At 33.1% G+C, this 17,714-nt stretch overlaps 1 protein-coding gene across 2 annotated transcripts in view; it reads left to right on the forward strand.

Moving 5' to 3' along the window:
• Positions 1 to 17,714, forward strand: part of LOC129258778 (uncharacterized) — a 55,728-nt gene that overhangs the window by 22,345 nt on the left and 15,669 nt on the right. For both annotated transcript variants that reach the window (XM_064098713.1, XM_064098715.1), the window contains exons 6-9: positions 1,440 to 1,616; positions 7,088 to 7,270; positions 11,749 to 11,913; positions 16,039 to 16,221. In XM_064098713.1, coding sequence (XP_063954783.1) covers positions 1,440 to 1,616; positions 7,088 to 7,270; positions 11,749 to 11,913; positions 16,039 to 16,221 — 708 coding nt within the window. The remainder of the gene's footprint in view (positions 1 to 1,439; positions 1,617 to 7,087; positions 7,271 to 11,748; positions 11,914 to 16,038; positions 16,222 to 17,714) is intronic.

A 17,714-nucleotide genomic window follows, 5' to 3' on the forward strand; every position in this document is an offset into this window, starting at 1 on the left:
AGATGAACATTTTAGGCAGAACAGAGTCAGCTTCTCCTCTCAACCAGGGGTGTCGATAGGCTTTTTCCAGGGGTAGGGGGGGGGGTTGGAGTCCCTGGTTACCAACCAACATCGTTGGCGATTACCGACGTCTGACGACCATCATGATTCTTGGAAGTGTTCTACATTTCCCTTTCCTCACATTTCCCCCCTCATATTCACCCAGGATCAGTTTCTATTTATTTTTCTTAACGCGCGGGGTTAGAATTAACTTAATTTTCATTTTTGTAAGCAACATTACGTATTTCATATGGCCTGAAATATAAATTACCATGTGAGTGCGAGGCGCGAGCTGAAATTTTTGGATATTTTATATATCGATCCCTGAAAATTGAACATTGTGAGCAGCTTTTGTAATTATCATGGGGGTATCTAACTTAATGATCCATCCGAGCGCAAAGCGCAAGCAGATTTTTTTTTACATTCTGGCCAGCAAAAAGACCTTTTAATAAATGTTCGCATTGCATTAAAGAATTAATTTCTCTGCAATTAAGAAATGCGAGCGCGAAGCGCTTGCTAAATTATGTTATATTTCGACCTGAAAACTCGATTGTAACCATTAAGAGGAAGAATATATACTAACCAAACAATTATTGGTGCGAGCACGGAGCGCGAGCTGAAAATGTTAAATTCCGACATTCAAACACTTTTTGTATGAACAATATGCATATAACTATTAAGCAATTCATACTAGTGCGAGCTGATACTTCAAATTAACCTTTCAGAAAAAGTACATTCTAATCAACTGTTAGCAGTGATTCATGAATAGGATGTTTTTTACTACTCGAGCAAGCTGATATTTCTTACATATTGACATGAAAACTGGAACTGGACTAAATGACTATAAATTGGATTTAGGGTTTTGTGCACGGAAAGTTTTAAGCGCAATGATTATTGAGATAACGAATTAATCATTTCAGGGCTATCATGCTGAATGACTTTTAAAGAGTAAAGTGAATGCGTCATAATATTAAACATGATTTATGTGGAATAATTATTTTCTCTCAAGCATGTCTGAAAATAATTGTTTATACGTCAAATTGTAAGAAGATTTTGGACTTCTTTTATGATCAGATTATGATCTTGATTCCAGATTGTTAATAAACCCAGTCATTATAAAAAGTAATATCAAGCTTATCCGTTGAAATGAACCGACGAGGAATACAAATCAAGTCTATTATATTTACATTATTATTATTATTAATATTATCATTCTGACTTCATAGCCACTTTTATTTGTTGTATATTTTTCAGTCACATTGGTTTTGGTAAATATTCATGGCACATGACACAAATTAAATAGATTAAATGATATATGCTATTGAACTATCAGAATTGGTATTTTATTGTCCCCACATACTATGTCGCTGTCTTTTCTTACAAATAACTGTACACAATAGGAAAAACTGGTAATTAAAAAGCCGTGTGGACGGACTGCTTCAGAGGACCTGGCTGAATGTATGTGCTCCTCAAACACCCTGAGATCTGTGACTATCGATATTTCTGACGACCAAGCGGATACACACATGCATGATGTGTTCTACTCGGTGCTTGCTCGTAATGCCTCTAATACAAAGGTACGTAGAATCATGAATTCTTCTTCACATAAAAATAGTATCATGTCACTCAAAGTTTATATTATCATCATTGTAAAAATAATTACATATTATTACCAAGAACTGAAAAATGATTGTAATGAGCACTGCAGGAAATAACAATTTATCGAGACTCCTGTCTTAACGAAGGTACATTTTATTCTTATCAACAATGTAACCAACATCTTTATACCTAAACACCATGATGTGTTCTACTCGTTGCTTGCTCGTAACACCACAAAAACTGTTCATTTAACGATATTTTTTGTTGTTGTTTCACATGACATATAATATGATGTCAATTCAAGTCATTGTTATATTTATATCAACTGTCATTAGAAAATCATTATATTATCATTGTAAAAAATGGAATAAGATATTATACATTTCCAGGAAGGATCGTTATCACCACGGTGGCTTTCTGCAAGAAATAAAAGGAGAACATTCCTGATGAATGTTAATTTATATTTCTTATAAAAAATATTACGCTCCTATCATTCAGGCTAATTAGGATATTTTGAGGATCTTCCATTGTTAAACATTTATTTCCCACCCCTCACTCTCGCCTTTCTCCCACTCTTTTCCTCTATTCACCCGATTCATTTCGCTTCTTTTCCTGTCTCTGTCCCTACCTGTCCATATTATTTTGAATAATAATAATAATAAAAAAACATTAATAATGATAATAATTAAAATAATAATTGGCTTTTATCTAGCCCTTAATACATCGGAACGTCGTGTCTAAGTGATTTACAGATATATTAACCCGCTCATCGGATTCAGTCATTCCCACTCACAATGTGTGCATATCCTCCACTCCCTGGGGAGTATTCCAGTCACATATTTATTTCCGTATCAATATGCCACTCATTCATTGAAGGGAGCTTTCAACAACATGGCTTGTTCCCAATGGTTTTCCGTATGATGCCATTTTCTGTTGAAAATATCAAATGAAAGACTTGATCAACAATTAATTCATTAATAAAAAAAACTGTCGTTGCTTGGCTTTAGCCATAAAGCAATAAACATTATAAAAATCAGCAAAAAAATGCCATTTCAGCTGTACACACACTGCAGATGTGGGTATACATTTGCAGACTAGTTACATTCTGGCCCTGAACCATTAAACGCCTTTTTTTGGTTGATATGTTAGAAGTAATGTTTCCTTTAATTGTTTATTGAAACGAACCCAAAATGTAGAAACAGTTGTTTCCTTTCCCCTTGTCGAAAAGTATGCAGATAGTGCCCCTGTATTATTGTTTTAAACAAACGAGGATAACACTTTTTTTATATTGTCGCGAGTCATTCAAAAATTAAAATCTTATGATGTGGCAGATCTTAAACTTGATAGTTCAGAAAATAATTCATTTTTTACGCCTTTCGCTTTTCCATTTCATACATGTATCTTATCTTTTAAACTCTCGGTCGACGTTTGCAGATTGAAGGGAAAATATACATTTTCCCTCTTTTAAAAAATTCAATTTGTTCTTTTATTAGTAAATTTTTCTATCTCACTATTTTAAATTATTTATTCATTTGATTATTTATTATACATTGATGGAAAGGAGGGGGGGGGGTGCCCCAAACAGTGTTGCAGTGCTTTGATTTTCGGTCTTGACTTTTGAACACATTAAAACCTAATTTCGAATGTCTTGCAGGTGTTGGACTTTTAAGCCTTAGCTTATGCGTACTTCATATTGCAATTTCGTACATAGTTAAAGGAATAACTGAACTATAAACTTCGTACATAAAACAACTACAGCACTACAGTGCGTGTACAAAAATAGAAAACTGAGAAATAGTTCTGTGAAATGATATATTCATAATATCCTGATGCCTTTTCTACATTTAAAGATTGGTACAGATCTCTTTAAGCAAAATTACTGGCGATATAACTGTCGAAAAGTCTTTCCGCCTGAGTGAACACTACTTACCTGAAAAATGATTTGCGCACTGAACTTTGAATAATTATATGAAAACAAGTAGATGTTAATCATGAAGAACACATAGAATTAGCTGGGAAGAATGATTTAAAGATGTTACATTGTAACTTGTTTCCTTGCCCAAAGCACTTTATAAGCACCACTGCGCCCCCTCCCCATCCCCACACACCAAGACCATCGTGATTATGTGATTTACACGGAGCTGTGATTCACATGAAATGGCTAATGCTTGATTTTTCTTTTGTTAACTTTTGCCAAGCTTGGGAAAGTGTAAAGAAATGTAAACCCACCTTTAAATAATAAAAACTTAGTGAAAAAATGATGGGGGTATCTAAAATAAACTTTTGAGTTATGTCCTCAGATCCAGCTGGCACAACAAAATGTAAAGGTTGTGCTTCCCTAGGTTTGACATGTTAATTTGGGTGGCAAAGTCGTTATAAAATGATTAAATGTATCTGTTTTTTTTTTCAATTGGCTAAAAATGAAAAAAATTAATATAAGATAAATGTTCTCCATGGTCAGTTTTTTTTCTCCTTTTTTCATTGAAACAACATGAAAATGAGCATTTCTACCATGTCTTCGGAAACCGGTTTCTGCGTGCTTTAAAAAAATAGACGGTACTCACTCGGGTGTAACATTCAGTCAAAATTTTCACTTTGATTTGATAAATAAGACCACCAACCAAGAATATATGTGAAAAAAAAAATATCCCGGTGTTGTATACCTTTCAATTCTCAGGACTGTTCCAAAGTGTAAACTCGTTATCTATAAGCACTGTAGAGGGCGTCAAACAGGTGAAACTCTATATCTAATTTATATCCAGGCTTACAAGCTTACGAACTGTATGCAACAGTTTATGGATGAATGAATTTAATTTCGATGAAATATCGCGATGGATCAGAAACATCCTTAAAGAGAATGAAGCAAATATTCTCAAACTCTTTTCACATTGTGAAAACCCATCTTGCAGGAGTCATGATAGTAAGCCTTAAACAAATAAAACCAAAAACTGCAATATGTTTAATGCTTTTTCGACGACTACAAATGAAATCGAAATAACCAAACGCATTAAATTGACGATTGTACGGTGTGATTTCCATATATTTTTTAAGGGTAAATTTTATTTCCGAAAGTACTGTGTTCCGATTTATTTTAAACGCACTACATTTCCTTTAGATATCAGCAAAGAAAGGTTTTTGGTATACATGTATCTATTTCATTTCTTCCCAAATGTTTAGGGTAAAAAATCAAGTGGCACACTTCTTTGATGAGGAAAATGAAACCAATCTTTAACATGTTGTAATCCAGAATGTATCCATAGAAAAATAATCAAGAAAATAAAAATTAATACCAAACCTTCGTTTATGAAGCACATATGCGATAAAACACGTTACATTTCGTCCCTGGATCATTAAAGACCATTTCTATTTTTGGGTAGATATGTTACATGTAATGGTTTCTTTAATTGTTTATTAAAACGAACCTAAATTGTAGAAACCGTTGTTTCCTTTTCCTTTGGTGAAAAGTGTGCAGATTATGTGCCTCTTTAATATTGTTTTAACAAACAAGGACAATACAAATAATTACAAACGTGCCCCTCTAGTAATGTGCATAATGCTTTAATACATCATTGAAATAATTAACTATGAACATGGAAGTGCCATTCGATTTGTTTCATCAAATCTATTCGGAGTCTGTCTCTTTTTTATTTAAAAAGCAATTTGAACATGTTTGTACCTTCAAATGAAATCGAAATTTAAATAAATATGAATATAATCTGTTTAATCTGATCCTTCATTATCGTCGTACTTCGCGCTGAATGCAATATATATATATATATATATATATAGCTAAAGCAAACTTAGACAAAGAACACAATTCGATTATATAACCGGACCGGGGTGGTGTTTCATAAAGCTGTTCGTAAGGTTACGCAAGGTTACGCACAACTTTACGAGCGACTGGAACATGTTCTTATACATAAGTCTGCTACAAAGGGATATCACATAGCACAAGAAATGGTCACCGGTTGTGCGTAAAGTCATTCGTAACTTACGAACAGCTTTATGAAATGGGCCCCTGGAATAACGAAATTTGCATTATATTCGCAACAATTCGAGGCATGTCTTCATGAATATGCAATACACATGATAAGTACGCTCATGATGTCATATCCCCACTTATCTTTTTTTATTGATTGAAATTACATTTATTCAAATATTGTCAACGGTACCGCGAATGGACGATTTTTTTTGCACAGCACTGCACTAACTGTAAGATATTATTGCAATTGATTTTGTTACAAGAGAGACATATACAACATCCACATGCTTTTGTTTGTTTTCGTTTTAAATTTTTGCCACAATTTTCTTAATCTTTCAGGCCCTCTGTATTTTCTATATCTCCTTTTATTTACCCATTCCCTTTACTGACCTTTTCTCCGTCTGTCTTCCTTTGCCGTCTCTATCCTTTCCCATCTCTTCTTTTCTTATACTTTCCATTTATGTACAATGTGCCTCTTTGTATTGGTTATAATGGGCGTACAATGCATGATTTTTTTCCAACAATTTATTTCCTTGTATTTTAATAAGAAGTACTGGTAATTGTATTCAATTCATATTATTTCATGTTTGTACTGTTAGTATTATTCTGTCATTGTAAATTGGACACATGTTTTTTTTTATTCCGCCTTTGGCTGCGAGGCATGTTTTGATAAACTATTTTGAATTTAATTAACTGCATCCACATGTTTTAATTTTGACTTGATTGGATATCATGTTATGTCGAAGGAAAGCAGGGAACTGAAGTCATCAGCACAACTATTGCATTCTGCATTCATGGCAGCGTGCTTGGCCGTTTTCACAAAGTAAAGCTTAATTATGAAATTCAATAACTTTATTATATAGATATATATATATATATATATATATATATATATATACACACACACACATCCGATTTTGCTGACAATTGCAGCTTTTGCTTGATGAATGTTGCTTTATCTAGATATTGTTATTTTCATCCCGGGGTACTCTTTAAACTGCATGGAAATACATTTACACTGACAAAGGCATTGTATAGAGTAGATGATACAAAGGTAGAAGGGGTGGTAACTTAATTATTTCCAGCTAATATAAAAATATGCATTTAAATATATGCAAAAACATCAACAATTATTAAGAAGGCATTATATAGGCCGAAAATCCATTATTTTTTCGAGATGAATATGACGTTAGATGTTTTTTTTTCATGTAGGAAAATAGGCAAATTAACAGCCTTTGATTTGATAAACATTAACATTATTCAGAATATTTTTGTTTTCATTTATAGTTGCTAGAGCAAATCACTGTGATTTTCATAACATGTGATCGACGAAGAGTAATTTCAAATAAGTCGATGATCCAGGTTTGTTCATTTAACCGAATGTAGAATAGAGTTCAATGGTTCAATCATACCCTTGTTTGATGACGTATTTTTTTTTATTTTAACATTATGTTACTATTATTCCAGATTGAGCGTCTTGATATCAATTACGTTGATCTCAGTCAGTGTCAGTCTGCATCACGTGATCTCGCTCAGTTCATTTGTAAGATGCCTCATCTCAGGGAACTTCGTCTCGGTTATGGAGACTACAGTCCCTCATTTCATGACGAGTTCTATACAACGTTATCATCATTAGCATCGTCTGCAAAGGTATTTTTTCAGTTTCTTATTTTCGTTCTCTTCATGTAAATAGCATTTTTTCCAATTAGTGCAGTATGAAGTGATGAGGACATCAATTTGTTTAACGTTATATATCAGAGGAATGATATATATCATTATAGTTTTAACACTTTGTGTATAGGTTTAAAGGATGTGGAGCAATTGTCGGCGGAGCATTTGTCCTTACATGCGGAGCAAATGTCGGCGGAGAAAATGTCGAAGAGCAAATGTCGCATTTTGGGGAGCATTTGTCACCGGAGCAATTTACGCCGGAGCATGTGTCGTTCGGGTAGCATTTGTAAAGGATGTGGAGCAATTGTCGGCGGAGCATTTGTCCTTACATGTGGAGCAATAGCCGTCGGAGCAAATGTCGGCTGAGCAAATGTCGCATTTTGGGGAGCATCTGTCACCGGAGCAACTCATAATGTGTCTTATCATCTATATGCTGATGATACGCAACTTTATGTATCTTTTGACCCCAGGGCAGCACATGGCTTGGAGATTGCATTGAGAACCCTTTCGGTATGTGTTGCAGACATCAGCATATGGATGAATAATAACAGACTAAAGCTGAATGAAGCAAAAACTGAATTTCTGGTAGTAGGTTCACCATATAACCTTCGTGGGTTAGATAATATTTCTATTGATATTGGTACATCACAAGTCTTACCATCCGCTTCAATTAAGAGTCTTGGTGTATATTTGGATTGTAACATGTCTATGACAAAGCAAATTGATTTTTTATGTAAATCTGTTAGGTTTCAATTAAGAAATATATGTCGCATACGAAAGTACATAACAGTAGATGCATGTCATCATGCGGTACGTAGTCATGTACTATCTCGGATCGATTATTGTAATGCACTCCTTACAGAAGTTCCCCAAATGCACGTAAGGCGACTACAGAGTCTGCAAAACTGGGCAGCACGTATTATTCACAAAGTTGACCGTAGACATGATGCTATTCCACTAATAAGGACATTACACTGGCTACCAGTTAAACAAAGAATATTATTTAAGATTCTTTTGTATGTATATAAATCATTTCATGATCATGTACCAATGTATATCAAGGGGGCACTTCAGGTTCATAATCCTAAACGAGAAGGTTTGCGGTCAGGTGGAGATCATTTTAGACTAACCTATCAGACAACCCGGAGCAAGGCCGGTGAACGTAGTTTTACTGTTGCTGCGGCAAAAGAATGGAACAAGCTTCCCACTACATTAAGATTTGAAACTTCTCTTCTTAGATTTAAGAAACAGTTGAAAACGTACTTGTATCTAAGATAGATGTAGCTTTTTTAAGTGTTGTAAATTGATCTACAGTGTAAACGCTATGATATAGTGTACTATGTATAGCGTTCCTAAATGCCTTATTATTATTATATTATTATTGGAGCAATCGTCGCATTAGCATGTGTCGGGTTACCGCATATAGCGTTAAGTCCAATTTGTATTACTTTATCATTATGTTGAACATTCTTAATTATTATCATAATTTTATTATAATCTGTTATTCATTCCAGGGACCCGAGATGAGCAGACATTGCTTCAAAGTGGATTCCCTTTTCTTTTACGTCTTTTATATTTTACTTAAGTTTGTGTTGTAGTTTGTGTTTAAATTGAAAGAGAAGCAGAATAAATTCTCAGTCAATCTATCAATCAATCATGATAATCTTAATTTCACCATCTTATAGTGACATAACCCAGCCCGCAACAATAAAGGGTTTTCCTTCCCAGCCCGAGAAGCATTCAACGTTAGCCTATTGTCTGCGGTTTTTTTTTTGTGTGTGTGTGTGTGGGGGGGGGGGGGGAATGCTTGTTGTTTACAACCATCCGTCGAATAGGTAAAAATCAAGCATGTTTTTATCCAACCTTTTTTTAACCTTGCGTCCATCATATTTTACGATTTTGGTCTTATATGGAAGAGGAAAGATGGCTGATCGATGTATAATTTTTTTCCAAATAGATAGCAGTAAAAGCCAGAAAAAGTAACTCAAATTTGCACATTTTCTCGTGCAAATTAGATTGGTAGCACCATTTTCTATTGTTTTAACTCAGTCATGCATAAATGTTGAAGTGAATGTCAAATAAAAGAATTGAGGAAAATTGTTTTTCCATTAATTTTATGAGGAAAATTTTTGATTCTAATGGCGAAAATTGCATTTAATTCCTGTGTCCCTCTTTTCGGCGACGCACTGTACTTTACATTTTCCTTTTTGAATAATTGAAGACCATTTATTTGATTGTTTATTGAAAGGAACCATAACTTGTTACTCTTTTCCCCTGTTGACAAGTACGTATATAATAGAAACAAACGATGATAGAACAAATAACGACAGACGCGTCCGTCTAGTAATGTCACATAATGTATAAAATATTACGTTCAAATAATCTTTAGCATCATCTGCAAAGGTATATTTTACCTCTTCAAACCTATTTTTACCTTCTAATTATTGAAGGGATAAGCATATACTCATGATAGCGTATAATCATGATATAATCATGGTAAGTCTAAGCATACAGATGATTTCAATATATACTATAACAATCAATTAATTGAGAGACAGAATTCCGTGAAGTATTTAGATCTGATATTAAATAGTGATCTCTCATGTACATCTATGGTTGACTCTATTGTCAAAAAAGCTAATTCTCGCTTGAAATTTATATACCGGTACCAAAATTGCATGAATACGAAATCCAGACGCATTTTAAGCTTTTCATTAATACAGTGTTTATTTGATTATGCTAATGCAGCATGGTACTGCAGTCTTGGAAAGGTTGATAAAAAAAGTTTATAATTATTTAAAATAAGATTGTTAGATTTATTACTTGCTTACACCCAAGAACACATGTTGGGAAGAATGAAATCGAAAAAGCTGGCCTTCTTCGCATAGACTTGAGGTCGCAACAACTTATACTTCACCATGTTCATAAAATTTTCTATTCAAACGAATATCATTACATATAAAAAAAACATTGGTCCAGTCATTTATTATGTAAACAAACAGCCGAAATGTTTGATTAGTGCTATCGATGTAAAAAAAACACAATAATTAAAAACGATTGGAAAAAAATTTGCTTTAGCGCATTCTCTACATTACCCATATGAACCAAAATTTGTTTAGGGCAAAAAGCTCGTTTCATTTGTATTGTTCATGAGCATGGAAAATGAAAACAAGATTCGCTTTTTCTCTCTGGTTCGTTTCTTTGCATTTGATTCATTGAAACTTTACATGTATATGCATTCGTATCTTATGAAATTATGATGTTGTCTAATCATCTTTAACATAATGATTTGTAATAAATGTACCTCACACAATGGCCCAAGAAGTGAAATTTGCGTCTACTGTTCAGTCAAAACTTTTATTTTTTTAAGTTTATAGCAATTTGCCACTATGCTTTATTTCTGTGTAATAAAAAATAATGTGATAAACACATCCAGAACTGAAGTTCATGAAGTTGATAGACCGTCCAACATTAACAATAGTAGTATAGCAATCATTAATTTCAGTATGTTTTTAATGTGGTATTTTGATGGCGTACGAAATGAAGATTCTTAGGTTTATGATTTGATTGAAACAAGTATTGTGAGCACAGGACCCGTCGAGATAATAATCATAATAATATGCATTTATATAGCGCCATCTATCTAGAAATAATCTAATCCGAGGCGCACTGTTTATTATTATTATTATTATTACTCGACTTTAGCTAGAGCTACCTTTCAACGATCCGTGCGTTTGAGAAATTAATTCTGCCGTGTATCGATTCATGTTCCTCACTTGGGTTGGGTGCAGCTCAACGTGGATAAATTGCTTGCTGAAGGAAATAACGCCATGGCTGGGATTCGAACCCACGACCCTATGTTTCAAGGCTAATACACTGGGTCACAACGCTCTACATGTAAATTATTAGTACTTAAAATCCAACAATCGAATTCATTATAGTTTATTATGAAAATGTATTCAATAGTCAAGATATCAAATCATATTATGATTTCATTGGTGCCATTGTGTACAATGAACCACTTACAGTTCTTCCAATGCTTTGAAATTAAACAAATAAATCTATCAAAACCTAAGAACCTTGCAAGAACATTTTTAATGTTAGTAACTCATAAAGCCCACGGTCCACCAAATAATTGCACTATAAAGGAGCATTAGTTTCATCTGACTAAAGGACTATATTTCCCCTTAATTTTGTTTGTTTGTTTACGGTTAATAATCGTGCCGATACTTAAAAAAATACGGAGTGTGAAATGTTAGCAGATATGCAAAACACGATTTCCTTTAAGATTTTCTATCATATAATATCATTTTTATTACCATGATTACAGCAATACTAGATTGGTGTGTTGTTTAGTGGATGATATTCGTGATAAACTACATTTCTATATTCCCATTTCTGCATACGGATTAAAATACAATAACCTTGATTTCCTCTTTATGCTACTACTATATCAGATTGAGATTCTTCATCACGATGAGTATCTCATCAAACGTGCATCTGCATCACGTGATTTCGCTCAGTTCATCTGTAAGATGAATTATCTGAAGAACCTCACACTCGACGGTCAGTATCATGATGACTTCTACTCAACATCATCGTCGATGGCATCAACTACAAAGGTAATACATGTTAGGAGGTCTTTACATGTAAAAAGAGTAGAACTCACAAGCAAACCATACAAGTTCTGATTTTTGTTCATGCTCCTCATTATGTAGCCATTAATTTGTATAATGGGGCTATGATGCCTCCTATAAAGCGAAATTGTTCATACCTTTACTGAATTATTATTCTGGTAAATTTTAATTGATTCCTTCCCATATGTTTAGGGTAATCAAGAGGCACACCTGTTTGACGGTTAAATTAAACGAACCCTTAACACGTTGACATCCATAATGCATCCGTATAAGAATAATTTTACAAAAAAAAAATAGTAATAAATCTTTATGTATGCAGCACATATGCGATAAAACACGTTACATTCCGTCTCTGCATCATTAAATGCTATTTATATTTGTGTGTAGATATGTTTAGAAGTAATAGTTCCTTTAATTGTTTATTGCAGTGAACCTAAAATGTAGAAACCGTCTTTCCCCTTGTTGAAAAGTATGCAGATATATATGCCCCTGTATATTGTATTAACATACGAAGACAATACAAATAATGACAGATGCGTCCAAATACTACACCAATACACTAAACTATGAACAAAGAGGTGTCATTCGAATAGTTTCATCAAATCTATTCTTTATCATTTTGTCTTTATCTTTTTTTGTTTAATTAAAAAACAAGCGATTTTAACGAAATTGAAATATAACTGAATATGAAATATTGCCAAACTGACCCATTATGGCAACCTGTGTATTCTGTTCCTTTATTAACGTCGTACACTTTAATTTACACTAGACAGAATATAATTTGAATACATCAAGTAAACTCAGACAAAGAACACAATTTGTTCAAATAACCAGACCAGGAATAACGAAGTTTGCATTATGACATGTCTTCATGAATATGCAATGATCATGATGAGTATGCTCATTTTTATTGAATGAAATTATATTTATTCAAATATTGTCAGTCATATTCATTCAGTTTTGTCAATCATCAAATTTAAAAATTGAGCAATTGGTTGGTTCGAATGAATATATTTTGCCTGCCAGTTGTAATTAGACCCGTGCGACCATCCAGGCTTACAAGCTTACGAACTGTATGCAACAGTTTATGGATGAATGAATTTAATTTCGACGAAATATCGTGATGGATCAGAAACATCCTTAAAGAGAATGAAGCAAATATTCTCAAAGTCTTTTCACATTGTGAAAACCCATCTTGCTGGAGTCATGATAGTAAGCCTTAAACAAATAAAACCAAAAACTGCAATATGTTTAATGCTTTTTCGACGACTTAAATGAAATCGAAATAACCAAACGCATTAAATTGACGATTGTACGGTGTGATTTCCATATATTTCTTAAGGGTAAATTTTATTTCCGCAAGTACTGTGTTCCGATTTATTTTAAACACACTACATTTCCTTTAGATATCAGCAAAGAAAGGTTTTTGGTATACATGTATCTATTTCATTTCTTCCCAAATGCTTAGGGTAAAAAATCAAGTGGCACACTTCTTTGATGAGGAAAATGAAACCAATCTTTAACATGTTGTAATCCAGAATGTATCCATAGAAAAATAATCAAGAAAATAAAAATTAATACTAAACCTTCGTTTATGGAGCACATATGCGATAAAACACGTTACATTTCGTCCCTGGATCATTAAAGACCATTTCTATTTTTGGGTAGATATGTTACATGTAATGGTTTCTTTAATTGTTTATTAAAACGAACATAAATTGTAGAAACCGTTGTTTCCTTTTCCTTTGGTGAAAAGTGTGCAGATTATGTGCCTCTTTAATATTGTTTTAACAAACAAGGACAATACAAATAATTACAAACGTGTCCCTCTAGTAATGTGCATAATGCTTTAATACTACATTGAAATAATTAACTATGAACATAGAAGTGCCATTCGAATTGTTTCATCAAATCTATTCGGAGTCTGTCCCTTTTTTATTTAAAAAACAATTTGAACATGTTTGTACCTTCAAATGAAAAATCAAAATTTAAATGACACATAAACAAAATGACCGATTTGGGAAACCTGTTTAATCTGACCCTTCATTATCGTCGTACTTTGCGCTGAATGCAATATATAGATAAAGCAAACTTTGACAAAGAACGCAATTTGATTATATAACCAGACCGGGAATAACGAAGATTGCAATATATTTGATGAAACAGTTTGAGGCATGTCTTCAATGAATATGCAAACAAACATGATAAAAACGCTCATTTCAAATCCCCACTTATCTTTTTTTTTTTTGAAACTACATTTATCAAATACTTTCAACCGCGAATGAACACAATTTAATTTGTGTACACTATTGCAACTGATTTTGTTGCAAGGGAGACATACAGCATCCACGTGCTTTTGTTTGTTCTTGTTTTTAATCTTTGCCACAACTTTCTTCATCTTTCTGGCCCAATCCTCTCTCTGTATTTTCTATATCTTCTTTTAATTAGCCTTAGTTTCCCTTTACTCACCTTTTCTCTGTCTGTCTCCCTTTGCCGTCTCTATCCTTTCCCACCTGGCTTTCGACTAATACGAATACCGGTGTTGTTTCACACTTCTCTGGTGTGGACATAATATAGATTCCGGGCTGGTGTTAATCAACACCGGAGTTGTAAAAATCAAGCATGTTTTTATCCAACCTTTTCTTCACCTTGTGTCAATCATATTTTACGCTTTTGGTCTCATATGGAAGAGGAAAAGATGGATAATCGGTGTATAAAATTTGTTTTCCAAATAGATAGCAGTAAGAGCCAGAAAGCTCACTAAAAATTGCAATTTGCTCGTGCAAATTAAAGATTGGTAGCACCATTTCCATTGTTTTAGCTTAATTACGGTATCCCTCTTTTCTTGGACGCACTGTACTTCACCGTCCTTTCTGAATAATTAAAGACCATTAACATATTTATTTTAGATTTGTCGTAGGTCAGTAGGTAGTGGTTTATCTTATTGTTTATTGAAATGAATTATTATTTGTCACTCTTTCCCTTGTTGACAAGTACGTATACAATAGAAACAAACGATGTTAGAACAAATGACAGACGCGTCCGTCTGGTAATGTACATTATGTCTAAAATATTACGTTCAAATAATAAACTATGAACCTGAAGGTGACATTGGAATATTATTTTTTGATCAAATATATTCGGAGGCTGTTTCTTCTAATTTAAAACAAGCGATTTGAATATCCTTGTACCTTCAACTTTAATCGGCATTTAAATGAATATGACGTATTACCTAACTGGCTCACAATAAGGGTAACCTGTATGTTCTATTCCTTTATTAAGGCCGTGGTTCACGCTGAACGCAATATAATTTGAATTGATCAAGCAAACTCAGACAAATAACATATTGTTAATTTGATTGAAATTACATGGAATAACAAAGATTGCATTACGTTTGGTGACAGAAACAGCTCAATACATGTCTTCATTAATATGCAATGACCATGATGAGGACGCTTATGAAGTTATTTCACTTATTATGTTTTTTTATTGTATTAAATTATATTGATTCAAGTATTGTCAACCGTTGATGAACAAAATACTTTTTACAACACTGGTGTAATGTGTAAGATAAACCTTTTTTTTGCAACCAATTTCAATTACCCTAACGATTGCCAGCTGATATAGAACTATGCATAGAGATATATATAAAAAAATATAAATTTATAAAAACGCATGATATGGGCCGAAAATCCATTATTCTTGCGAGATGAATATGACCTTAGATGACTTTTTCATAGTCTTTTTTTTTACAGATTTCGAATATTTTTTATAAAGAATGCAAAACACCCGAATCACCATGCGGATTTAATAAATGACGCATCTACATGTAGCCACCGACCATATTTTTCATTAAGAAAATAGGGCAAATTATTAGCCTTTGATTAGATAAACAATAACATGATTAAGAATAATTTTCTTTTCATTCTTAGTTGTTAGAGAAAATTACTGTGATTTTCATAACATTATGTGATCGAAGAGGATTAATTTCCAATGATTCGATGATCAAGGTTTGCTCATTTAACCGAATGTAGAATAGAGTTAATTTGCTCAATCAGACCCTTGTTTGATGTATTGTTTTATTTAAACATTATGTCACTACTATTCCAGATTGAGCGTCTTGATATCAATTACATTGATCTCGGTCCACGTCAGTCCGCATCACGTGATCTCGCTCAGTTCATTTGTAAGCTGACTCATCTCAGGGAACTTTACCTCGGTAATCAACTCTCCAGTCCCTCATTTCATGACGAGTTCTATTCAACGGTATCATCCTTAGCATCGTCTGCAAAGGTATCTTTTTAGTTTCTTATTTTCGTTTTCTTTACGTTTCAAAGCATTTTCTTCCAAATAGTGCAATATGAAGTGATGAGGATATTCACTTTCTAAAAATGAAATTTGTCTAATGTTGTATACCAGAGGAATGATGTATTATTATATAACGAACATGGTGCATAGGCATGAAGAGTTTGGCCCAATTTGTATTACTCTATAACATTCTTAATTATTATCATAATTATATTCATTTTTAAAGCTATATTTTAATCCGTTATTTATTCCAGGGAACCGAGATGAACAAACTTTGCTTCAAAGCGGAATACCTTTTTGTTATGTATTTGTATTTCGCTTAAGTTTGTATTGTAATTTGTGTTAGAATTGAAATAGAAGCAGAATAAATTCAGTCAATTATTCAATCAATCGTGATAATCTTGATTTCACCTTGATCTTAGTCATCACAGACTCCAGCCCGCAACAAAAAGGGTTTTTCTTCCCCATCCCGTGCAGCATTCAATGTCAGCCTACTGTCTGCTGTTTTGTTGGGGGAAAGAAATGCATGTAATAAGTAGAAATCAAGCATGTTTTCATCCAACTTTTTTTTCTGAACCTTGCGTCGATCTTATTTTACGCGTTTGGTATAATAATTGGAGTATGACATTTGTTTTAGAAATAGATAGCAGTAAAAGCCAGAAAAACTCACTCAAAATCGCTCGTGCAAATTAAAGATCGGTAGCACCATTTTCCATTGTTTTAACTCAGTCATGCGTGTGTTATATAAATATTGAGGTGAATATCAAATGAAGTAAATCATATCATTCCATTTATGTCCATTTCATGAAGCAAATTAATGATTCTAATGGCGCAAATTACACTTAATTCCGGTGTCCCTCTTTACTGGAACGCACTGTACTGAACATTTTCCTTCCTGAATAATTAAGGACCATTGAGATAAATTATTTATTTTAGATATGTTTCCAGCTGATATAGAAATATAAATATAAATATAAACAAAAACATCAACCATTTTTAAGAAGGCGTTACATAGGACGAAAATATATTTTTTTAGATGAATGTGACCTTAGATGTCTTTTTCAATGTCTTTCAGATTTTGAATAAATTATTGTGTATAAAGTATACATAACACCCGAGTCACCATGCGTATTTAATGAATGATGCATCTACATGTAACTCCGATCAGATTTGCTTTATTAAGAAAAAAGGGCAAATTAACATCCTTTGATTAGATAATAATTAGTATGATTAAGAAAAAAATCTTTTCATTCATAGTTATTGGAGAAAATTTCTGTAATTTTCATAACATTATGTGATCGACGAAGAGTAATTTCCAATAGGTCGATGATCCAAGTTTGTTCATTCAACTGAATATACATGTAGATTAGAGTTCAACGGTTTATTCAGGCCCTTGTTTGATGACGTATTTTGGTTTCTTCATCAAAGGTATACTTTTACCTTTTCATTTCTTTAAATTGTTATTTTTTCTTTCTAAT

This window comes from Lytechinus pictus, chromosome 4 (assembly GCF_037042905.1).
Source record: "Lytechinus pictus isolate F3 Inbred chromosome 4, Lp3.0, whole genome shotgun sequence".
Lineage (NCBI taxonomy): Eukaryota > Metazoa > Echinodermata > Echinoidea > Temnopleuroida > Toxopneustidae > Lytechinus > Lytechinus pictus.